Here is a 23,339-nt window from a genome sequence, read left to right as displayed (position 1 = left end):
TTCAATTTTGTTTTAGAATATAACAAACATTTCGTATGATACATTTGTCTTGTATACTTGTCGTAAAAACATCTTCGAATAGGTAAAACTCGGAAAGAGTTATTACTTTTATGGACAAATATATTTCGAAAGAGTTTAAAAGACATGTTAAACTTAAATTAAACTAAAACAATGATTTAATTATGTTATCACTTATCAGTTATCATTATTCCGGTTCATACTTCCCGTTTACCTTATCAGATAACATTGGCCTATATAATTGACCGGTAGAGTTTAGCCAGGTAGTACCATTATTACTAAATACTAGTTAATTAATATTCATATTTCATTTCTCTTCAAAAGCATTGGTCTATGTATATCTACTACTCGGTGCATGTATTTGAATACAATTATTAAGTGTTTTAATTACAGGTATATGAATCACCTGTAGACCTTTATACATTATCATATTTTGATCAAGATAAAACAAATTAAATTCAATGTTAATAATTTTGTAACTTAATGTTTAAAAATTTAGTAGTACTACAAAGTAAAAATACTATATATAGTTCTTAAAGTATTTAACTAATATATATTTGACAAAATTTAAGTTAATCTTCAAATATATATAGTAAGTACTCTATTTTATACTTTGTTTAATTATTATTATTTTAATTAAAAATAGGAATATTTGTACAATGAATATCTATTTCCATATGAATTAATAATAACAATTAAATTAAAATGGTAACAAAGCTAAATAATATGTTGTAAATAAACATATTTTTCCACCTTTAACATCTGTATTTCCTTACAGACAGGTTATTGGATTTGTATTATTTTATTATTTATTTTTAATAAATAATTAATCAATATTATCTTATATTAACAATTGTTTTTGTTTAACTTAACGTTAAGAGGTAACTACCAGTCCATTAAAAGTATAGGCAAGTAAGTAGAAGTAAAGTGTAGGCAATTTTTTGAAAAATTCTAATTTAGAGATTAAACTGTATTGTATCTTTAGTAATACAGTTAAGAATATTCTTTATTAGTTGTTTTCTTTTTTCGTAAGACATATTAATGTCTATATAAAATGTAATTTATTTTCTTTCAGGGTAAAAACGAATTTAGTCTTTTTATTAAATGTTTATTTAGAAATAAATTGTGTGAAATCTGATGTTATAAGGAATTGGCTTTTTTTATTTTTATTTTTAAATAACAAATGTATTTCAGATGATATTATTACCAACTCGAATAAAATTATGGTCCAAGTTAACAAATTGTAAACGTTGTTTTTCTACTGGAATGGATGATGTTCTATTTGAAGAAAAAAATAATGTCGGAATTATCACATTAAATAGACAAAAAGCATTAAATGCTTTAAACGAATCAATGGTTAAAAAAATTATTCCCAAATTAAAGGAATATGAATCTAAAGTTCGAATGGTTATCGTTCAAGGGGCTGGTGAAAAATCATTTTGTGCTGGAGGAGATGTCAAATTTATAACTGAAAATGGCCCTACCGCTGTATCATTAGATCGAGGAAGTAAATTTTTCAAACAAGAATATAGTATGAACAGCATGATTGGAAATTATAAAATACCTTATATTTCTTTAATTGACGGTATTACAATGGGTGGAGGTGTTGGCATATCTGTACACGGAAAGTATAGAATCGCCACAGAAAAGACGTTATTTGCTATGCCAGAAACAGCAATAGGTCTATTTTGTGACGTAGGAGCTAGTCATGTACTATCTAGAATGGAAAAACACTTAGGAGTCATGTTAGGTCTCACAGGTTACAGATTGAAAGGAACTGATGTTGTAAAATCTGGTATAGCAACTCATTATGTGAATAGTTCAAAAATTGAAAGTTTAAAAATGAAACTAATCGAAGATATGAGAAATCCCGAAATAATTCTCAACGAAAATACTGAAGATTTAAGTGATATAAAATTTAGTTTGGATCCTTATTTGGAAAAAATAGATTTTATATTTTCTATTGAAAATGTAGAAAAAATGTTTGAAACTTTGGAAAAAGACAATTCCGATTGGGCACAAAAAATTCTTCAAATCCTCAAGGAAGTTAGTCCAATGTCACTGAAAATAACTAGAAAAGAAATATCAAATGGAAAAAATTTTAATTTAAATGAATGCCTGATTATGGAACATCGTTTGGCATATCGGTGTATGGAAGCAAAATATTCTACGGACTTTTACGAAGGTATAATTTATGATAATGTATAATTCTAATATTTACTAAATTAAGTACAAAATATAATTTTATAAATAGGAGTCCGAGCACTGTTAATTGATAAAGATAAGAGTCCAAAATGGTCACCAGCTTCATTGAAAGAAATCAAAGATGAAATTGTATCTAAATACTTTGAGCCGTTACCAAAAGACTTAGACTTGAAGTTTGTATAATTATTATGGTAATTTTTTTTATTATTTTTGTAATTAACTGAATTGTTTTGTATTCGTTTAAATTTTATTTGATAAATACTTCTATTGTTTTATACAACTTTATTATTAATCAAACGTTTACGTCAATCAGGTCAAACTCTGTTATAGGTCAATGATTAAAAGAGGTTATGTACATCTTATGGATTTCAATATGAGATAAACAAAAATATATAATGTTGCAAAATTATGCTTTCTTTTGAACTTTTTTTTTCTTTTGAAACTATATATTATGACGTGCATTTTTAACTGTTATTAGAAAAATACAACATTTTTGACGTAACAGATTGCATCATCATAATTTACTGCAAACTACTAGTAAACATGGTGTCTACATTGTATAACCTGCGTAAATAATTTTTAAATACCTAATATTATTCTAAAAATTAATAGTTTATTAACAAACCAGTTGGTATTAGATGTAAAAAGTAGGTAATTGACAATTTGATTGTACTACCGTTGACCGATTAGTTTTCAACTTTATTACAACTTATTCAACATTTATGTAATCTGGCATGTGTATCTAATTCAAAATTTTAGAACTAAACTGAGTACTTGAAAATATTATTTAAGATAAAATAATAGGTATATAAACGTATTTTATGTTAGAAAGGTATTTGATTTACATAATAAAACAAAATTTAAATAATTATATTTAATAGTAAATAAAACTTAACTAAGACTTAGTTATAAGTTATAACTGTATTCTTGTAAAATAACTAAACTTTATGTGGGCATTGTTCCAATTTTAGTTTTATATTCTCTAACATACTATAAAAATTCTGCAGCTCTTCTTCGGTAAGGTCTAAATAGATCTCTTTGACTTTTTGGCCACCTGCAGTTTGATGATCTTCAACTTTAAGTTCTAATAAAGCTCTAGGCTCTGGTTCAGAGAGTCCATTTTTAACATTTGATGAAATATTTAAAGCCCAGTTAAAATCGACTAACTGAAAAAAAAAATTTTAAACTCATACTTTCTTGGCTAATTCAAACACAGTAAAATTGATAAAATTCAATACAAAAGGTATAGTACTTAATTCTTAAATACATTTGTATGTTTACCCTTAATGTATCATTATAGTTTTGTTGAAGTCTAGTTACAATCGCTTGAGCATTTGCTGCCCAACAAGTACAAAACGTTTCAACTTTATTAATTTCCAAAGAAAATAAATCGGATAACATGTCTTTTAATATTGCAGGTTTGATTACATCGCTTATTACCTAGAAGTATTTAAACAGTTTAAACATTTTTAACTTTACAAGGGAACACAAAATGTATACTTGTTTCAACAACTGGTTTAAACAACCCAATAAGCCTTGAACTTGATCAGAAGTTAGTTTCAGAGATTTTTCAAGTGATTCCAGTTCATGGTCTGTAAACGATGGAAGTCTATGGGGATTGAAGTCTTTCATCATCCAATCCACGAGACGAACAAATTTTTTATTATCAATTTGGTTTATTAACAACAAACCAGATGCAAAACTAAAAATATTACAGGTATAGTAAATATTGTATATTGTATAATATTATATTGCGTATACGAGAAAACAAATCTGTATCTTGGGTCTTAAAGGGCCAATCTCACTTTTGGCAATTTGGCTTTCAAGTTTTTATTTTACGCGAGGCTTTTGTTCAATTTTTGCATCGAGAGTGCCATTTTTTTGGTACATCAAGAATGTTTTAATTTTCATATTTAGCAGTCACTCGTAGCAAAAATTGACATTGAAAAAGGTACAGAAAAATTGTCTTAACTCTTTAAATCTTACTTGGAATCATTGATCAAATCTTCTAAAGGCATGATTTATTATTATTGCTGGTTATGATTTATTGGCGAATTATATTTTCTTAAGAACATAAAACTGGTTTACTGGTATGAACTTAATGACTCCTATTTATAGTTTTAAGCAAAATGCATTTGTGTGTTATAAAAAGACAATTTTTATATTGATATATGTGTCGGCCTTTACTTTTAAGCTCTTTTCATTTCAATACTTTTTTATATTCACGTAATACGAATAGTCTTAATTTCAATTCCATTTCAAATTATTGTGCATTTGAATTTTATTCATATAGGGATATCAATATTGAGATTACAACTCGTTACGTAATACGTTAATGATATGATTCATGGATGAAAAACAAAAATTATCTTGGGAAATCAGCTGATTGTGTTTTATGAGGCCTTGATGATTGGCGACACCCAAGTTGATATATTTACTTATTGGCAATTACCATTTAGCATTCACACGATAAGTTATACGCCTTTTGGCTGTACGTTGGATTTCTGTCTAGAATTTCGTAAATAAGTCTAATTATATTTAAAACCAAAACAATTTCTCGATGGCAAGTCAAACTCAGGGAATCCAACAGCTGTTGGCTGCCGAGAAGAGGGCAGCTGAAAAAGTATCTGAAGCCAAAAAACGTAAGTATGTTGTAAGGATTAAGGAGTGGCTTTTATTGAAACTTTAGCTCAACAAAAGGTATACTTAAAAAAAAAACGAACAAATTATAAGTAATGTTTTTTCTTGTAGAAATTGGTCATTAATAGTGCATCTCCTACGTCAAAACACTACAACCGATTAATTTATTGCGTGCCACACCTTAATCTTTCATCGCCTATTTACACACTACTATTTTATAAAAAATTAGATATGGTTCAGAGTTTTACTGTAGGCAAAAATTACATTTATTTTTAAACTGGAAAATGTAATATTTATGTACATGTATTTACTATTTTGTTTGTTTCAAAATTTTAGACTTTTTATATCAACGTTATCACAATTATTTTATCTAAAAATAATATATCGAAAAACCAAAAAATGTAATTTAATTTTTTATTAGCATATTAACGGTGTTATGCTGTTGTTTTTTTCAGTTGTTTAATTAATTAATATATATTTATACGCCTCGAGGGCAAGATTATAGAACATCATAAAAATCAATAATGTAATATTAATTTTATTATTATTATTGAGTTTACTCTAGACGTTTAATGAATAGTATAACTACACTCTACAGTCTAAAGCGCTCGGAGCATACCATTTTCTTGCACCTTATAGTAAACGTAAACATGTAATATAGTGTATGTATACCATACAAAAGTGTCTTATGGTAGCTGTGTGTCCCTTTACCCTATGATAGCCTTTTCATTGCCTATGATAACTGTTACATATTAAGTCAATTGTTATTTCTTACAATATGTTTTCTCCATATCAAGTTAGGAGTATATCCTATACTCCATAGGATAGTTCACAGATAAATATAATAGGTTTTATTCATAAGACATGATTAAATTTTGTGCATTTTTTCAAATTACAACAAAAAGTTTTTATAGTATACAAATTGTAAAATAAAGTACTTAATAAATATTTATAAATTTATTAATAAAACATGAGGAAAAAATCATGATTTTACTAAATAATGGTTATGGTTTTAGTACTAAAATTGTTTGTTTGTAATTTTATGTTAGGCAAGGCAAGGCGCTTAAAGCAAGCTAAAGAAGAAGCACAGGATGAAATTGAAAAGTATAGACAAGAGAGGGAAAAACAATTCAAAGAATTTGAAATCAAGGTATTTTAGATTTTTTTTACATTATTTCTTAATTATTAAATACAATTTTTTTATATTTAGCATATGGGATCACGCGAAGATGTTGCAGCCAGAATAGATGCCGATACTAAAATCAAAATTGATGAGATGAACAAAGCAGTGGTTGTTAATAAAGAGGCAGTTATCCAACAAATACTTGAGCTTGTATATGATATCAAGCCCGAGTTGCACAAGAATTTTAAAGCAGCAGCCAGCAAGGAATGAATTGTGTCATAGTACTATTTCTCTTTCATATTTTCCATACTGAGAAATATATTTATGTACAAAATAACATTTCTATTTTAGTTTTGATTTGAATGAAACATTCCGCCTGCATGATTTTAGATTTTATTTATTATGGTTTCAGATTAAGATGTTTTACCAATATTTTCTGTTTTGTTTGTGGATCGTTAAAACATAAGTAACAATAATTATTATAAATATAATGTTGAATATGAATTCAAGTGAAAGTGTATTTTATCTTACTTACAGTGTTTATTGTCTATTTTTATTATTGTTTATTTATATTGTTACTCTTAAGGTAGATGATTTAATATGCGGATGTCTGAGTAGCGATTGCAAATAAACTTAATATTACATTGTTATTCGTTTATTGTCGAAAATTTAAATGTTAATAATAGATTTAAAAAATAATTATTACTCAAAACTGATAAACGACTAATCATTTGCCTTTAATCTTCTAGCTAAATGATGCGCAAATTTTGGTCTTTTCATTCAGCCCCATGTTGTTTTATCCTTACACGACTTCATCCAGCATACCGAAATTTTAATACGAATATCCTTTTTCTAGTCTTCATGCCTTGATCACAATAATTAAACCTATTCAATTTATATTTGTTTATTTGATTTAATATATTCTATAGTTTCTTGATGCTCGATAAAAGTAAAGCAAATAAGATAGGTTTGTCAGCAACTCGTATTAACCACAAAATGGTTGCCGGTTTGCTCAAGTGGATACTAAATAGGTCTTTACAAAATGGTCGTCACCTTTTTATATTTACATTGAAAGTATCCCTCCTGCTTTTATCTATTTTGTGATAATAGGTATATGTTTTCTAATGACAACGCTAGCGGCCATGTTGTAAAATTTGATAACACACAAGTTTCGTCACAATTAAAGTTATATCATATATGTAATGAGTAATGACTATTGATACCAAATATATATCTTTATTCTTTAATCGTACTTCGTAAAGCGTGCTTCGATCATCGGTGCTAGAACTTTGAAATTCATGTCTGAAGATTTAGATTGGGTTGGTTCAATAACACCAAACTGCGGTAGTTAATTTGTCATAGTTAGTTGTTTTTTTTAATACAATACCTATGACACGTCCAGACGTCTTTACATTTTAGTTTTCCATTAAATTATTTTCCCGCTCATTAAGATCATATCAAACTTGTGCTATTTTACAGTTAGATCCAATTATGGGTAAGTGATATTATTTTGAGTAAATAATTACAATTTCAAATGTTTTATTTTTAGATGTAAGTACATGCAGCTCTAAAGACGACTCAAATCAATGGAACAACTTATTATTAGATGTACAAAATAAAAGTAGGAAAAAATTGCCAGAAAATAAAAATGTGCTGTTGCTAGGCGATAGTAAATCGGGTAAAACAACCTTAGTTACTAAACTTCAAGGGTTGAAAGATTCAAAACAAGGATGGGGTATGGAGTATGGTTACATTCAAGTGAGTTGATTTTTATAATCTAAATTTCTGCATCTATTCCTTACATAAATATATCCAAAAAAATAATTAGATAAGAGTTATGTAAATATTATTGTTTTTTAGGTACGTGATGATAGTTCTGATGAGAATGCTCAGTTAAATGTTTGGACATTAGACGGCGACCGATCATTGAAGTACTTAATCAAATTTGCGTTAAATGAACAGAACTTTGAAAATACTACAATTATTTTGGTTGCATCAATGAAACAACCTTGGAAGATATTAGAATCATTAGAATATTGGTCGGCTAGATTACAGGACCATATCGATAACTTAAATTTGGGCATGGAACTCACACAAAATGTTAGAGACAAATGTGTGGACAGAATAATTGATTATTCCCCACCTGATGGTAAGTAAATAAAAAAATTGAATTTAAAAAAAACAAATTAAAATATGTTTATAATTATTTCAATAAAACATTTTCTAAAAGTTTAGAATTGTACTACAATGTTTTTGTTATATACTCATAATTATGTTTTATTTCCATAGATCCATCGTATGAGTCTTGTCCAAAAGTGAGACTTCTTAATGAAGGTGTTTTGACAAAAAATCTTGGTCTAGATATTATTGTCGTTATAACTATGACTGATTGTATAAAAAGCTTGGAAATAGATAATAATTATACCGATGAGCATTTTGATTATATCCAGTGTTCCTTACGAAAATTTTGCATACAGTTCGGAGCAGCTTTATTTTATGTATCTGCAATGGAAGACAAAAACTGTGATTTACTATATAAATATTTAATGCACAGGTAACTAATATATGTACATTTAAAATTGTATAAAATTTAAATAAAACCTTAAAATATATCTTTAGTATTAAAGGGGAAGGGTTGAACTTTTTATATATTTGGCCCAAAAAAGTTCTTTTGAAGTACAATTTTTGATATATAGACAAGCTTCATGAAGTTACTTGACAAGTGACATCTATTTCCATTGTAACTTAAATATTTGCGTTTGCAAAAAAGGGCATAAGTCATTTTTTTCTTGTGTTCAGGGTAAAGTACTTAAAATTTGAAAAATCAAAATTAGCTATTTTTCCATGACAAAATATTTTTTTATCAAAAATTGACTTAAACCCTTTTTTCCCTTTTTTTTTGTCATGTTACCATGGCAGCTTAGATTCTTTTGGTGTATTGAAGGTTCTATTTCTAGTAGTATTCTTTCTTGAGCAATTTATGTGACAATGATTTTATAGCATTTTTAAACTTTTTTTCTAGGATTTATCGTTTTCCATTTAAGACGCCAGCTTTAATAGTGGAAAAAGATTCAGTGTTTGTACCTTCAGGCTGGGATTCATTGAAAAAAATTTCAGTACTCCATGAAAACATGCAAACAATTAGTCCTGAATCTCACTATAGTGATGCTATAACTCATCCTTATGAAAAACATCATAAAGAACACGAGCTTCACGATGAAGATGAACAAGAATTTTTAGCTAAACAATTAGTGTTGTTGAGCCAAACAGTTGTTCAACCTCAAACACCTGTAGCAAGAAAATCTACAGAACTACAAAAACCATTATCGGCAAAACGTATTACTGAAAATCCCCCACCCAGCAGTGAAAGAGCATTGGCTAGTTTCTTTAATGCATTGTTACAAAAAAAGCAAGAATCTCCTGTTTCTAGGACTCCAACAAAGAAACCACTAGATAATAATGGCTCACCAGTTTTAGAACAATCCAATGATGATTCAAACTCCAGTATTTCAAAATAAAGATTTTTTTTTTATTTATGTGTATATAAAAAAGAAAGATCATGCCATACGTTTTTAGAATATAATTTATAAAATTTAATAATGTTGGTGAATTAAAAATACAAAATAATTTAGTTTTAATATACATCTTTGTTGCATTTTCAATTTATTTCATTTTATATATTTCAACTCATATTTTTATGCTTTTTTTAACATTAAAACTAATTTATATATTGCCTTAACACAAGAATACACAACACAATTTTTGATTAGCATAAAAAATCAAGTCTGTTTCTGTTTTTATGCGCCCCCCCCCCCCACTAAAAAAAATGAAAAGTATTAAATAGAAGAGCATCGTGCAAAAACATAGTAAGGTTTTCATAATCACAATTGTACTTTTCTCGATTTGATTGCCAAAAATTCTCAAAATCAATATATCCAGCAATTTAATTTTGTATAGAAAAAATAGCCAAATTTTATAGTCCCTCCTGGCCCATAGTTCTCAAATAATTCTACATGAGTTTTTGTTTGCTAAAGCTACGTTCACGCGTGTCTACAGTTACAGGCAGCTTAAAAAGACTATATACAATATCACGTTGGGATACGATTCTTTTAAATTGTAATCTTGAATCAGCTTAAGTAATTCAAGAACTGTTGCAGATTTAATATTGTCAGGAATAATTGACACCACTGTGTGCTGAAAATCAGAAATTTCTGTCCCGTTGATGTCTTTTTCATATTTAATAACTAATTTTCCCGTACAAAAATATTACAACAATATTAATAACAATAGTTGAATTATCAAACGCACAGAGTAACAAGCGTTAAATTTATAATAATATAATTGAATATTTAATAAACATTTTTTTTTAGTGAGACTTTTAAGAGCCAACTGAAAATAAGGTAGACCAATATTTTCAGTTAATAATTTGTCAAGGTTAAGCGCCCCAATTGCGATGGCACCTAAAGCAAATGCCTCAATTGCCTCACTCTTGCTACGGCTCTGCTATTCTTTTTCTTGTATAATTCCAGTCTATTTTAAGTAAATAAAATGCATGTATTTTGAGTTGTAGTGCTATAAATTCTTATGCATATATATATATATATACAAGGACGCCCACAGAGGGGGATCAAAATCTAGAATCAACATTTACTATTCAGTTATAAAAATTATTATTATTAAGAATTTAAAGGATTTTTCCATTATTAATTATTAAACATTGAAATAATTTTAAAACGGATGACATTTCTTCCAAAATGTCTTAATCATTTTTTCCATTTTCTCTAAGGACCTATTTTTTTCTGTACAACCTGTCAAATATTATACTTTTTACAAAGCTTAAATTTTTAAAGTTGAAATAACTGCTGTAGACATACTTATTTAAAAATAATTACAATCAAGTATCAACTGATTACTGATTAAGGGCGCTTAGCCCCTTCCATATACTTTTAAACAGAAATAACATAAAAACTATTTATTTAACACCAGAAATTTGCAATTTATTCCAGATCTAATGCCAAGATTTAAAATAATGACCTCTGTTTTGGAAAAATTAGATTTCAAAAGTTCTGATTCTATATTTATTATGGACCTTTAACAGTTAACTCTTTATAGGGTATTTAACAATTAATCTTCTTTGTCACATTTTTTACCTAGATATTAATTATTATCAATGTCTTTAATATTTATTATTATTAAAACTCATTACACTTTTTTTAAAGTATAATTTACTCCAGTATATGTAGAGGAACAACATTTTTAAAATTTCTGGAACAAATACAGGAAGATATTTAGGTAATTTATTCCAAAACAAACTGATTCCCAACCAGTCAACATTTTTAGATAACACTTTTTAATAATGTTAGTCATAAATACCTAATACAAAACATGTGCCCTCCTAATTATTGAAGGTACCGGCAAGGCAGGCTCGACCTTCCTTTAGTTAGGCTCGGGCTTCCCCCTTGTTACACAATTTTGCGTACGCACCACGCCATAGATATCCTGCAAAGATGATAATGTTTTTAAATTCAAACATTTTCGCGCAATTTTGCAAGATAAGATTTTTTTTTTTGTTCCATGCATCAGTCCGGTAGATCGCAGTGTTGACGAGGCATTTTTATCAGTATTTGGTCTTTACTCGTTATAGTGGTTTTGTCCTTGGTCGCGCGTGTGCCGTGTTTTCATTTTTTCGTATTGGTGTACCTACGTTATTGTATTATTTTCGTTTTGCATGACGTTTATTCCAATTATATGTAGCTTGCTGTTGTCGATTGTTGTTGCTGGCTGAAAACCGATTCGAAAATTTTGTCGCCGTTGATGTCAGATATTGCACGAGTAGAACATACTTAAGATTTGTTTTGTGCTTTAGATACCTTCTGAAGAGACAATTTCCTTTAATCAGAGATCATAAATCGCACATCACATCATGAGTGTCGACACGTATGGTCCGAGTTCGCAAACTCTGACGTTTTTGGAGACAGAAGAGACGGACATGATAGGTGCGGACACTCAAGGTACTGATTTTGACTTTACCGATTTCACATTACCGTCGCAGAGCCAAGCGCCAATGTCACAGTTGGAATCATCGTCGCATCAAGTACGCCTTAGTAATAGTTTTCAAGCAATAATTCTATGGTATTGTTCTATTATAGCAATTAACATAGACAATCTTTTCTATTAAATTAGTGCGACTACTTAGCTTCTGCTAAATTGTATAGTGACAGATTTCACGTTAATTTCAAAAACACATTCACTCAAGTATCTACTTGACTTAATTTAGTAAAATTGTTCCTTTCTTGTAAAAAACTTACAATCTTAACCCAAGAAATAGAATTTAGATTTACCGGCTGTCATAATATAACAATATATAAATTTCTTAATATAAAAATATTTTACGGTTATCATCAAAGTTATCCAGTTTTTGTCTTTTCCAGAATACTTAGTAAATTGATACATTTTTTTTTTGTAAAATATCTTTTCCTTAAACAAAAATTGATTAATTAATTTTAACAACAGTAGTTGCAATGATTGATATAACCATTTATTTATTGTTGTCACTCTTTTACAACAGTGCCTTATTAATATAGTTATAGTGTTATGCATAATTTTAGTTATGACCTCGTATAGAGCTGCAACTTTTATTCTATTTCTAATTTATCTCTATTACTATTTGTAGATGCAATTATTGAGCAATAAAGGTGAAAAAGAAGATACAAATATTATAACTGTTACTAAGAAAATTGGTGAGTTGCAGTTTGAAGATGAAGAGGAAGATTCTTTTTTCACTAAGGTATAAAACTCATTATGGTTGAACTTGTCTACTTTTGTAATATCTCATATAATTTTTTTTAGCATAAAGTGCTATGCATATATTTAGTGTTATTACAAAACAAATTTTTTTATAACGAAAAGTATTAAACCTTTCATACTTTATGATTATGAATTTAGAGGCTACTTACCCATTGAATTATTTAATATTTATTTATTAATATATATTCATTAAAGAGTTAAGTACCTGTTGGCAATTTTTGCAAAATCTTAATTTATAGCTTAAACAATAGTGTATACTTAATAATGCAGTATTGAGAATTCTTTATTCGTTTTTATTTTTGTTAGATTATTACATTCATTTCTATAGTCAAGATTACAATTATTTTCCACCAAAGTAAATTTGCACAATTCAAAACGAAAGTGTCTTAGAATTGTTGTAAAACCATCAAATTTACACAGTTATTACAAAAAAACATATGTATGTGCTTAAGAGTTTTTAAATTTTCAATTACTTAATCCACTATATTTTAATATTTGATGGAAACCTAGTACTGCGCTAAATTAGGTATAAATCTAGTTTACCGGGCACCCTTTTTTTGCGATTTTCTTTTTTCAAATTGATAGTAATTTTAATGCTGATTACGAATTTGCAAAAAAAATTTGCCGGACGTATTTAATTTAGGAGTTTTAAAAATTTAAAGATCGCTGCAATTGACATAAAAACTTAAAATAAAAACTAAATTTAATTTATTTAAAAAAAAGTAGTAGTATTAAACTTCATTTTAAATTAAATTTGATTGATAGCGGTTCTTTTGAAGTCATTAACAATGAATAGTGTTATGAACAATTTAATATCAAACGTACTTAATAGTAATATAGCCAAGTAAAAATAATTTATAGAATTTGCATGTTTAAAAAAAAAAAGATATTTTGATAAATAGACATGTTGTATAAAATTAGTAACAATTTTTTAATTCCGAACGATTGCATTATTAAGGATATAAAAATAACTAAAAGTTTGTTTGAAATGTTAACAAAGAAGATCAAAAGAATAATTTTTAATTGATTTTTTTTTTCAAATCATAAAAGTTAAAAATATATATTATTGACACTATACAATTGATTTCAATAACTACTAAAACAATAAAAAATTATTAAAATGTTTCAAACAGATGTTTTATCAATGGCCAATTAAATGTTTTAGTGCTTATTTTGTACTGCTAAAAATTAGGCCACCATTTATGTTTTATATGATTTAAAATTTATATTTTCAGGAACTTCCTTACTACGCATGCAAGTATTGTGGAATTCACGATCCTGGCTGTGTGGTCATGTGTAACATATGTAAAAAGTGGTTTTGCAATGGACGTGGAAACACATCTGGTTCACACATCATAAATCATTTGGTACGAGCCAAACACAAGGAAGTAACATTGCACAAAGACGGTCCACTTGGTGAGACGGTGTTGGAATGCTATTCATGTGGAGTAAAAAATGTATTTGTACTGGGTTTTATTCCGGCCAAAGCCGATTCAGTGGTTATACTTTTATGTAGACAGCCGTGTTCGACACAAAATTCATTGAAAGATATGAACTGGTAATTATAAATTTACTTTTCAATAATATTGTTAGTAACTTATTTGAAATATTTTTACTTTAGGGATCAAGAGCAATGGAAACCATTGATTGCCGATCGTTGTTTTCTGACTTGGTTAGTGAAAGTACCAAATGAAACTGATCAGTTGCGTTCCAGACACGTTAGTGCTACTCAAATAGCTAAACTCGAAGAGCTGTGGAAAGATAATAACGAAGCTACAATCAACGATCTTGATAAACCAGGAGTAGACGAAGAACCTCAAATAGTACTTTTGAGATACGAGGACGGGTTTCAGTATCAAAATGTGTTTGGACCGTTAGTAAAACTGGAAGCAGATTATGATAAGCGATTAAAAGAATCGCAAACACAAGAGAACATAACCGTCCGTTGGGATGTTGGATTGAATAAAAAAACAATCGCTTATTTTCATCTCGCAAAGACCGACGGTGATATGCGTTTGATGCATGGCGATGAGTTGAGATTACGATTGACGGGAGAAAATCCTTGGGCCGGTATAGGTCATGTTATTAAAATACCTGATAATTACGGTGAAGATGTTGGATTAGAATTAAAAATCAATAATGGTGTACCTACAGATCTTACATCAAATTATGTTGTTGACTTTATATGGAAATCTACTTCTTTTGATAGGTACGCTTAAATGTATTTAATTTAAGAAGCAGATTTAGAGTTTTATTATTTATTTTATTTATTATTATTTATAGAATGCAATGTTCATTAAAAAGATTTGCTACGGATGAATCTTCCGTATCGTCTTACATTTATCACAGATTGCTTGGACACGAGTTTGACGATCTCATGTTTAGATCTCACATGCCCAAACATTTCTCTGCCCCAAACTTACCAGACTTGAATAGATCACAGGTATATATTGCTCTTTTTTATTTTTATTGTCAAATTTTAATTATGTAAATCATGTTAATAGCGTGACGTGGTGGTGAATGTGTAACAAGGCTTTTTTTTTTATAAAATTTGTTTAACATGAAAAAGGAGTGGTTTTATTTAATTTTTGTGTATCCAATATTTTGATCAGTAAAAATAAAATGTTAAATACATAAAAATACATTTTTAACCAAAATTTTTAATTTTACTCTGCTTTGTTACGAGGCAAATAACTTACGCTGTAATGTTGGGTCAATGTCCATAGCAGCCCTGAGTGGCCTTTTTTTGGTACTGAGTGCAAATACTTTTGAAAAATCTGAGATGTTAATGAGATTAAATTATTTATAGTTTATATAGTACATACATGTATAGCTAGATTGATATGTCAAAATTCGAGTTCCTATTTTTTGGTTAAATTTTTTTTTAATTTTGAAAAGCCTCATATTAGTATAAATATTTTGTGGTTTCAAGAATAATTTGTGTAACCTATTTTTCAATTATGAAATCAACATAAGTCTAGGTCACTATTTGGTTACTTTTAAATTCATTACATTTAGTAGTTACGGGGCCTGTTAATTTAATAATATTATATTATATTATATTATGTCAATTCTTATTTAGGTATACGCTGTAAAGCATGCTGTACAAAGACCGTTGTCTTTGATTCAAGGACCACCTGGAACCGGCAAAACCGTAACATCCGCCACTATAGTTTACCAACTTGTAAAAATCAATGGAGGGCCTGTTTTAGTATGTGCTCCATCTAATATCGCCGTGGATCAATTGACTGAGAAAATTCACAGAACTGGTTTAAAGGTACGTTGCCCACTCATACATATAGTTGTCTATTATAAATTGTTGCATTTAAAAATGAATCATTTTCAAATATATTTTAATTCACTATCTATATATCATTTTTATTTTTATAAGGTGGTACGAGTTTGTGCTAAATCCAGAGAAGCAATCGATTCTCCGGTTTCATTTTTAGCTCTTCATAACCAAGTCCGAAAGATGTCTTGGTTAGTTATATCATTAGTAGTAGTTAGTGTATTTATTTTTGTACTAAGTATAAATTGTATTTTGATTTTAGCAATGTAGAGCTTCAAAAGTTTCAACAGCTCAAGGACGAAACTGGTGAATTATCAATGGCTGACGAAAAACGGTATCGTGCTTTGAAAAAAGCAGCCGAAAGAGAATTACTTAAAGCAGCCGATGTCATTTGTACAACATGTGTTGGAGCCGGAGACCCACGTTTGGTACGATTTAAGTTTCACTCTATTCTCATTGATGAAAGCATGCAGGCCACAGAACCTGAGTGTATGGTACCAGTTGTACTTGGTGTGAAACAGGTAAATAACACTATTTGTAGTGTAAAAAATTATATTTTATTAAATAAACAATTGTTTATTTTGCAGTTGATATTAGTTGGAGATCATTGCCAACTTGGACCTGTAGTTATGTGTAAAAAAGCCGCTAGAGCCGGCTTAAGTCAATCTTTATTTGAACGTTTAGTTGTATTGGGCATTCGACCATTTAGACTGGAAGTTCAGTACAGAATGCATCCGGAACTTTCACGTTTTCCATCTAACTTCTTTTATGAAGGATCATTACAAAATGGAGTTTGTGCTGGTAAATTTAATTTAAATTTATATATACTAGCTTATTTGTTATGTAATTGCCCAAAACCCTTGAATCATTGCATGAGAGAAAGTGTCAGAAAGTGTTAGAGGTTGTCAATTATTTAATGTCAACACATAGCCAGTATTCAATTACTGTTTGAAGTGACTATCTTCTTGTTTGTATATCAGTTAAGTATTATATGATATATCTATACATTATTATTTTTAGTTGTGTATAGATAGAATTTATTATGAATATAACAAACAAGAAGATGGCCACCACGTTTGTATTTACACTGGAACTACCCTTTTTGATTTAATCTTTTCTATTATAAAAAAAAAACACCCAATCAGTGCACTGAAATTGCCCATTTATATTTTCATTTAAATTCATAAAATGTTTTGCCCAATCAAAAAGCTGTCCAATTATACATTTGACACACACATATATATATATATATATATATATATTGCTACATTAGGAAAATTATATTAAATAATTAACTGGGTTAATTTTTATTTTTAAACGTTTCATAGATGATAGAAAATTGAGCAAGATTGAATTTCCATGGCCAGTGGCTGACAAACCAATGTTGTTCTATGTGACACAAGGCCAAGAAGAGATCGCTGGATCAGGTACTTCATATTTGAATAGAACAGAAGCTGCTAATGTTGAAAAGATAGCTACTAGATTTTTGAGGTGTGGCGTGAAACCTGACCAAATTGGAATTATTACACCATACGAAGGACAAAGGGCGTATTTGGTAAATTCATTTGATTAAACTAATTGAGCTATGGTAAATTTACAAGGAAAGTTAAATGTCTTTAGGTGCAATACATGCAGTATCAAGCACCTCTTCCAGCCAAGGTGTATCAAGAAATTGAAATAGCTAGCGTTGATGCGTTTCAAGGACGTGAAAAGGATTTGATTATCATGTCATGTGTTCGGTCTAACGAACACCAAGGAATTGGTTTCCTCAATGATCCGAGACGTTTAAATGTTGCTTTGACCAGAGCAAAATATGGCATACTGATTGTGGGAAATCCCAAAGTTTTATCAAAAGTAATAACAAATGTCCTATGCATACTAATTGATTGATTTTTTAATTATAATTTTAATTCTTTCGTATAGCAACAACTGTGGAACCATTTGTTGAACTACTATAAGGCAAACAATGTTTTGGTGGAAGGTCCCCTGAATAATTTGAAGGAATCTCTAATGCAATTGTCCAAACCTAAACAATTAGTGAATGCTGCTAATCCAGGATCACATTTTATGAACACTCACATGTACGATGCCCGTGAAGCTTTAATTCCAGGAAGTGTTTATGATCGTAATAGTCAGGGAAATGTGCCCAATGGCCATGGACCACCACAATATTTCCCAAGACCTGGACCTGGTATTAAAACATAGAATCAAATTTATAAACAACTTATAACTACATAGATATTTCCTTTAGGACCTGTTGGATTAGGTTTGGATTTGTATGCTCGAAACCACGACCCATTGACATTTATAACTCCGGACACAAGGTCTCAGCCACAAATTGGAGGTATACCCGTTGGTATGGTTATGAATATGAATTCTATGGGACCTCGATTTTTCAACCAACAATCAGTTCAAAGTAAGTATTATTAAAAAAAAAACTTAGTTTATATGCTATAGACCCCTTCAAATCTACCTTCAGTGAATTTTTAAACTTCAATTTACAAAACTATGCTAAAAAATTTGAAATGCAGAAAGTTTTCATCCCTAACAAAGGACTTATACTATTCTTTTGGTTGATAGTACTATGTTAAAGATTTTGCCACACAAGTGTGGAAATACCCTTGCTATTTAAAAAAAAAGGAGTGTAAGCCAAATTACTGTAGTTGAAAAATGAGTACATTTTTAGTGTGTTGTGGGTAAAAATATGATGGGTCTAAAAATAAAAAAGAAACTTTTTTAAGTTGACCTAATAGTAGTAATTACAATTTTTTCAGACCGCCAAAATGTGCGAAACAACCGTTTGCCAATGACTAGTGGTCGTTTAAAGACAAAACCCAATCAAAAGAATCTAAAATCAAATGGAGTCGGTGCGTCTCCACTTAGTCAAGCAATTACTCAAGATGTTTCACAACCGTATAGTCAAAATATGTCTCAGGTATACGAGTCTTAGTGTGCTTAGCTGCTAGTTTTTTAAATTTATTTACGTGTAATTGTTATTGCAGAGTATGTCCCAACCGGGATTCAGTCTCTCTCAGCCAGGTTTGTCTCAACCTGAGTTATCGCAAGACAGTTACATGATGGGCGAGTTTCATTCACAGATGGATGGCCTACTGTCTCAAGATTCAACTTATCAAGGCGACCGTACTGTCACATCCTTCTACAACCCACCAAATACAATGTACTCGCAGGTAAGTCTGTTAGATGTGGTAAATACTCAACAAGCTTAGAGATGGGCTGTACCAAAAATTTGAATTTCGACCTTGATACTAATATATGTATATATTTGAATGAATTGTAAACAAATATTTGAACAATTTTTTATTTGAATAATTTCAAATATAGTTATTCAAATTAACCGTGGGAAAATTACTCAAACAATGTTTTATTTGAATTAATTAAAAAAATATATTTCAAGTAAGAATTTGCTCAACTCTGCAAGTGACATTATTCTTTGTCTACTTCTATATATCGCTGTGGTTTAAAATTCCCTCTATACAGTGACACCACTTTATAGCTAAAAAATTGGATTCATGATTCCTTTTATAAAATACAATAGAACACATCTTAAATATTTTTCTAAAGAAAATAATACATATTTAAGGATAAATTAATAACAAATTATAACTGATGTAATTCAAATATATACATTTTTATCTTAAATATGCGTAATGTTTCTTTCAGAAAACAAATTAAAAATGTTTTTCCTATATAATGTACATAGACATTTTGTTTGTTTGGGTCCAAAGTAACTATATTCATGTTGGAAATGAATGTACAATGTTTTTCACTAATCACGCACATAAAACAAATACATCCACTTATCTATACTCTAAAATAAATAGTATCACCCATCTCTATTAAAATATTATATATATTGGTTATTACTAAGTTTAATATTAAAATAATATTATGTCCATAATAGCCATACTGAAGACATTTTACAATGGACGAGTACAGCCGATTAGGTCGTGGGAGCGTCTTGTCGGTGCTGATTAAAAGAACTTTTTGTATAATTGAGCGTTGTGTGCGGACAATAACACTACCAGCAACAATTGATTAAATTGATGTTCACTGACAAATATAAAACGTACGGTCTACGACGAACATTAACAAATGATTATATATATTAAAAAAAATTATCATATCTGGTGAATCTTTTTAAGAATTACAATAATTACAGAAGTGCATTGAAGAAAAATACACATGTTCGTAATTATTAATCATTATATTTTTTATTGTTTTCTTTATTTTTTTGTTTTTTTTTCATACAGTTGCTACCTAAATTTTAACAAGTTAAAAAAAAAAAAAAAATTATATTCACTAATTTTTAATCACACTGAACATTTTTGTAGTATTTAACATGATTAAAACGTTGTCCATAAATTCTTACGTATTATTTTGATCTTAACATTGATATTTTATGCTTAATGGGTGTATTAATATTTTATTGGGGAATTAATAAGACGAAGAATAGATTTTTACCCAAATGTTTTTTTTTTCATTTTGTTATTGTTTAAGGTGCATTTTTTCGATTAAATGAAAGTGTGTTTTAAGGGGTAAAACGTTAAATAAAGGTGAGCACCAAAGATAATATTATAATTTTTTTTCTTTTTACAAATTGTTAAACAAGTTACTGGTGTTAAGATTAGTTATTATTAATTATTATAAATATTTTTATTTTTATGTTAAAAAAAAAACATGTATAAGACATTCATTTTTGTACTTGAAGGTTATGAAGAACTATAAAAACAGTAATTCAATTATTCTATAGACAATTATGTTTTAATTTTTAGTTAAAATAAAAGTTAAGTTGAAATAAAAAAAGATTATTTTTTTGACGATTTTCAAATTCAATTCTACTAAATTGTACACAGTGTTTTTTTTATTTAAAAATAAATCTAGGCTGTTTACAGAATTTATACATGAATAAATGGTATAAATTGTATAAACTTATAAAATATACTTTTATAGTTAGTTATTTGTAGGTTGCAACTCGTAAAATATATCTGTCCATATTTAGTTGTTTAATTGAAGTACTAGTTGGTATAAGAAATGTAATAATTACAGTAATTTGAGAAGGAATCAAGAAGAGGTAAAACAATTATTGAATAAGTATTTTACTCATTACTTATTTAAATTTAAAACCATAAACAAACACGTTAATTATGTGAGAAAATTATGTATTGAATTGTTAAAGGTTTGACCTGAATACGAGCTAAGAATCCTATGTACTTATTATGATTCTATTAATATTTAATAAAAACTATCAAGTTTTCGTTAATCTAGAAGTAATTATATAGGTGACTATTTTTATAGTAATATTGTAATTTATAAAACTTAAATCGTTAACTGACTAAAAAAAAAATCATGAAATGTCAATTTGTCGAAAAGAAGATATATTATACTGTCAGCCTTCTAGGTGTTTGCGATAGAGCCAAATTTACATGTAAAAAATACATTTTCCATTAATACCGTCATAACTTAAACGTCTTTTTTAATTTACAAAAAGATGAAAACTCATTTAAAAAATGTTCTACTTAGTGGACAAGTATTGGCTGATAATTTTAAGATATAATATATTTTTTAAATTTGTATATATACTTTTTTTTAACTATACCATTTGTATTTAGTATAATTTTTTAATACAAATTTGTTTTCTTTTAATTTATACTTGGGTAGGTATTTGCTAATTCCATTCCATCATATTACTTTTTTATATGTTATATGTTTTATTGTCCAGTGTATGATAATTTTTTTTAAAAATGTTTGTATTCAATATTTTTAAACTTTTATACTTAAAAATATTACAAAAACGGTTTTGTGTGATTTATATTTAAAATGTAACTATATTACGACGACTAATCGGACGATTCATCAAGTATTTTTACATATTATTTGATGTTTGCCTTCTTGAAAAGTTTTATAATTTTATTTCCAAACCAACATTATTAATTTCTCTCGACAATGACTTTGCGGCAATGAAAAACATAAATGTATACAATATCATAAAACTTGACAGAAGCACGATGAAAAATGATACGATATTAAATAGAATATATTAAAATGGTGAAAAGTAAGAGAGAGAAAAAGAGCGCGAGTGTGTTTATATCATTTTAAGTGTTGTCGGTTTTATGTCGTCAAATATGTATGGCAGCTTACATTTTTTTTTAATTTAATTAATTAAATAAATAAATCCAAATTGTGATATTTTATGTAGGCACAGTAAGTAGATACTTAGCTAGACTAGTAGCAATTAAACATTAATAAATAATAAAAAAACCAGTACAGTGGTGTCGGGGCATAGTGAGGACGGGGAGGTCACAGGTTTACAGGAATTTTTAAATCTGAAAGTTATGAAATCACTTTCGAAAAAAACGCTTCGATGCAAATCAGTAGTAAGTCACAGTGTAAGCCAATAAAGTTGGAAAGTATTAATTTGAGGTGCTGTATTTACAAATAAACACCAAAGCGTTTATTTGAAAGCATTTTATTAAATTTTATCACTTTTATTTATAATAATTCCGGACTTGTGACGTCTCCGTCCCCTCGTTGCTTTGATTCCATTATGCCTATATTCTACGGTACTAGTCATCTCGGATACAATGCTAGAATAGGTATACGTTTTGAGTTTAGGTATTTTGATTTTTATACAGGTGTTGGTTAACCGACAGGAAAATCGATAAAAAAACGCGAGGCCGACATAAAAAAAACTGCTGAGACCCGAAAAAGTTGAAATGGATATTCATAGTATACAATTGCGCATCAAATTATTGGGTAAATGATAATGGAAAACATGACTAAAAAATATACGAGTTCTAACTATTGACAAATTTTCAACTATAAGGTCTAAAAATAACGGCTAAAAAACCCAAAAAATAAAAAAAATTGTACCCCCTCTAGGGGGGTGGAAAATAGGTATAATTTGACACAACTGACGTGTGCGGGCATACCAAATAAATATTCCTTGTAAATTTCAACTCGATCCGACTCTTTTTCTCGAAATTATAGCCAGTAAAACTTCTAACTTAAAAACTCGTATGTTTTTTTTTTTGTTTTTTCAAATATTAACTGTGAAGAAGTAAACTTTTTCAACTTTTACACTCCCCCCCAAAGTACCAACTAGATACAATTTGTGATTTACAGAGTTGCTACTCGAAGGAATTGGTCCAGTGTTAAAAAAGTTGCAGTGTATACAGACACAAAAAAAATTGACATAATATTGTGTACAATATTTTAAATCAGAACCAAAATACATTT

At 28.6% G+C, this 23,339-nt stretch overlaps 5 protein-coding genes across 6 annotated transcripts; 4 read left to right on the top strand and 1 right to left on the bottom strand.

The window, feature by feature from the left end:
* Nucleotides 1–303: 303 nt before the first annotated feature.
* LOC126836641 (3-hydroxyisobutyryl-CoA hydrolase, mitochondrial) lies at nucleotides 304–2,632 on the top strand. 2 transcript variants are annotated; one of them, XM_050570229.1, is made up of 4 exons: nucleotides 304–610; nucleotides 1,213–2,203; nucleotides 2,273–2,414; nucleotides 2,554–2,632. In XM_050570229.1, the coding sequence occupies exons 2-3, from the start codon at nucleotides 1,213–1,215 to the stop codon at nucleotides 2,404–2,406; spliced, it is 1,125 nt and encodes a 374-aa protein (XP_050426186.1). In that variant the 5' UTR covers nucleotides 304–610; the 3' UTR covers nucleotides 2,407–2,414; nucleotides 2,554–2,632. The 2 variants fall into 2 exon arrangements, with proteins under 2 accessions (XP_050426186.1, XP_050426177.1); XM_050570220.1 differs by having other exon boundaries at nucleotides 2,273–2,632.
* A 314-nt stretch (nucleotides 2,633–2,946) lies between these two features.
* Nucleotides 2,947–4,513, bottom strand: LOC126836651 (COMM domain-containing protein 10-like). Its single transcript, XM_050570242.1, has 4 exons — nucleotides 4,210–4,513; nucleotides 3,724–3,925; nucleotides 3,505–3,663; nucleotides 2,947–3,389 (listed from the first exon to the last, which is right to left on the bottom strand). Exons 1-4 carry the CDS (start codon nucleotides 4,239–4,241, stop codon nucleotides 3,162–3,164), a joined length of 621 nt encoding a protein of 206 aa, XP_050426199.1. The 5' UTR covers nucleotides 4,242–4,513; the 3' UTR covers nucleotides 2,947–3,161.
* A 144-nt stretch (nucleotides 4,514–4,657) lies between these two features.
* Nucleotides 4,658–6,636, top strand: LOC126836657 (V-type proton ATPase subunit G). The gene is made up of 3 exons (XM_050570254.1): nucleotides 4,658–4,865; nucleotides 5,913–6,013; nucleotides 6,074–6,636. The coding sequence occupies exons 1-3, from the start codon at nucleotides 4,784–4,786 to the stop codon at nucleotides 6,254–6,256; spliced, it is 366 nt and encodes a 121-aa protein (XP_050426211.1). The 5' UTR covers nucleotides 4,658–4,783; the 3' UTR covers nucleotides 6,257–6,636.
* A 543-nt stretch (nucleotides 6,637–7,179) lies between these two features.
* Nucleotides 7,180–9,648, top strand: LOC126836632 (cytoplasmic dynein 1 light intermediate chain 2-like). Its single transcript, XM_050570208.1, has 5 exons — nucleotides 7,180–7,481; nucleotides 7,536–7,744; nucleotides 7,847–8,135; nucleotides 8,276–8,540; nucleotides 9,009–9,648. Exons 1-5 carry the CDS (start codon nucleotides 7,478–7,480, stop codon nucleotides 9,502–9,504), a joined length of 1,263 nt encoding a protein of 420 aa, XP_050426165.1. The 5' UTR covers nucleotides 7,180–7,477; the 3' UTR covers nucleotides 9,505–9,648.
* Nucleotides 9,649–11,629: 1,981 nt separating this feature from the next.
* On the top strand, nucleotides 11,630–20,826 carry LOC126833722 (regulator of nonsense transcripts 1). Its single transcript, XM_050565231.1, has 16 exons — nucleotides 11,630–12,080; nucleotides 12,660–12,773; nucleotides 14,029–14,351; nucleotides 14,415–15,002; nucleotides 15,077–15,236; nucleotides 15,876–16,070; nucleotides 16,185–16,273; nucleotides 16,345–16,603; nucleotides 16,670–16,883; nucleotides 17,411–17,637; nucleotides 17,703–17,936; nucleotides 18,006–18,273; nucleotides 18,334–18,498; nucleotides 18,857–19,017; nucleotides 19,085–19,270; nucleotides 20,005–20,826. The coding sequence occupies exons 1-16, from the start codon at nucleotides 11,910–11,912 to the stop codon at nucleotides 20,011–20,013; spliced, it is 3,363 nt and encodes a 1,120-aa protein (XP_050421188.1). The 5' UTR covers nucleotides 11,630–11,909; the 3' UTR covers nucleotides 20,014–20,826.
* Nucleotides 20,827–23,339: the final 2,513 nt, after the last annotated feature.

This window comes from Adelges cooleyi, unplaced genomic scaffold (assembly GCF_023614345.1).
Source record: "Adelges cooleyi isolate 19-005CV unplaced genomic scaffold, UGA_ACOO_1.1 ACOO_flye_CR_arks_rails_tigmint_CR_PRNA_1, whole genome shotgun sequence".
Classification (NCBI taxonomy): domain Eukaryota; kingdom Metazoa; phylum Arthropoda; class Insecta; order Hemiptera; family Adelgidae; genus Adelges; species Adelges cooleyi.
Note: the sequence above shows the minus strand (reverse complement) of the source record. Positions and strands in the feature narration are given on the sequence as shown.

Bases quoted from the DNA above. Each gene is read 5' to 3' on its own strand.
- LOC126836651 (XM_050570242.1), bottom strand. From the start codon at position 4,241: ATGCCTTTAGAAGATTTGATCAATGATTCCAA. The intron at 3,664-3,723 runs GTATACATTTTG...AAATACTTCTAG, and splicing joins TAAACCAGTTGTTGAAACAA to GTAATAAGCGATGTAATCAA. The intron at 3,390-3,504 runs GTAAACATACAA...TTTTTTTTTCAG, and splicing joins ACTATAATGATACATTAAGG to TTAGTCGATTTTAACTGGGC.
- LOC126833722 (XM_050565231.1), top strand. From the start codon at position 11,910: ATGAGTGTCGACACGTATGGTCCGAGTTCGCAAACTCTGACGTTTTTG. The intron at 12,081-12,659 runs GTACGCCTTAGT...TACTATTTGTAG, and splicing joins TGGAATCATCGTCGCATCAA to ATGCAATTATTGAGCAATAA. The intron at 19,018-19,084 runs GTATACGAGTCT...TTGTTATTGCAG, and splicing joins ATAGTCAAAATATGTCTCAG to AGTATGTCCCAACCGGGATT.
- LOC126836657 (XM_050570254.1), top strand. From the start codon at position 4,784: ATGGCAAGTCAAACTCAGGGAATCCAACAGCTGTTGGCTGCCGAGAAG. The intron at 4,866-5,912 runs GTAAGTATGTTG...ATTTTATGTTAG, and splicing joins AGTATCTGAAGCCAAAAAAC to GCAAGGCAAGGCGCTTAAAG. The intron at 6,014-6,073 runs GTATTTTAGATT...TTTTATATTTAG, and splicing joins TCAAAGAATTTGAAATCAAG to CATATGGGATCACGCGAAGA.
- LOC126836641 (XM_050570229.1), top strand. From the start codon at position 1,213: ATGATATTATTACCAACTCGAATAAAATTATGGTCCAAGTTAACAAAT. The intron at 2,204-2,272 runs GTATAATTTATG...TTTTATAAATAG, and splicing joins TTCTACGGACTTTTACGAAG to GAGTCCGAGCACTGTTAATT.
- LOC126836632 (XM_050570208.1), top strand. The intron at 7,745-7,846 runs GTGAGTTGATTT...ATTGTTTTTTAG, and splicing joins TGGAGTATGGTTACATTCAA to GTACGTGATGATAGTTCTGA. The intron at 8,136-8,275 runs GTAAGTAAATAA...TTATTTCCATAG, and splicing joins TGATTATTCCCCACCTGATG to ATCCATCGTATGAGTCTTGT.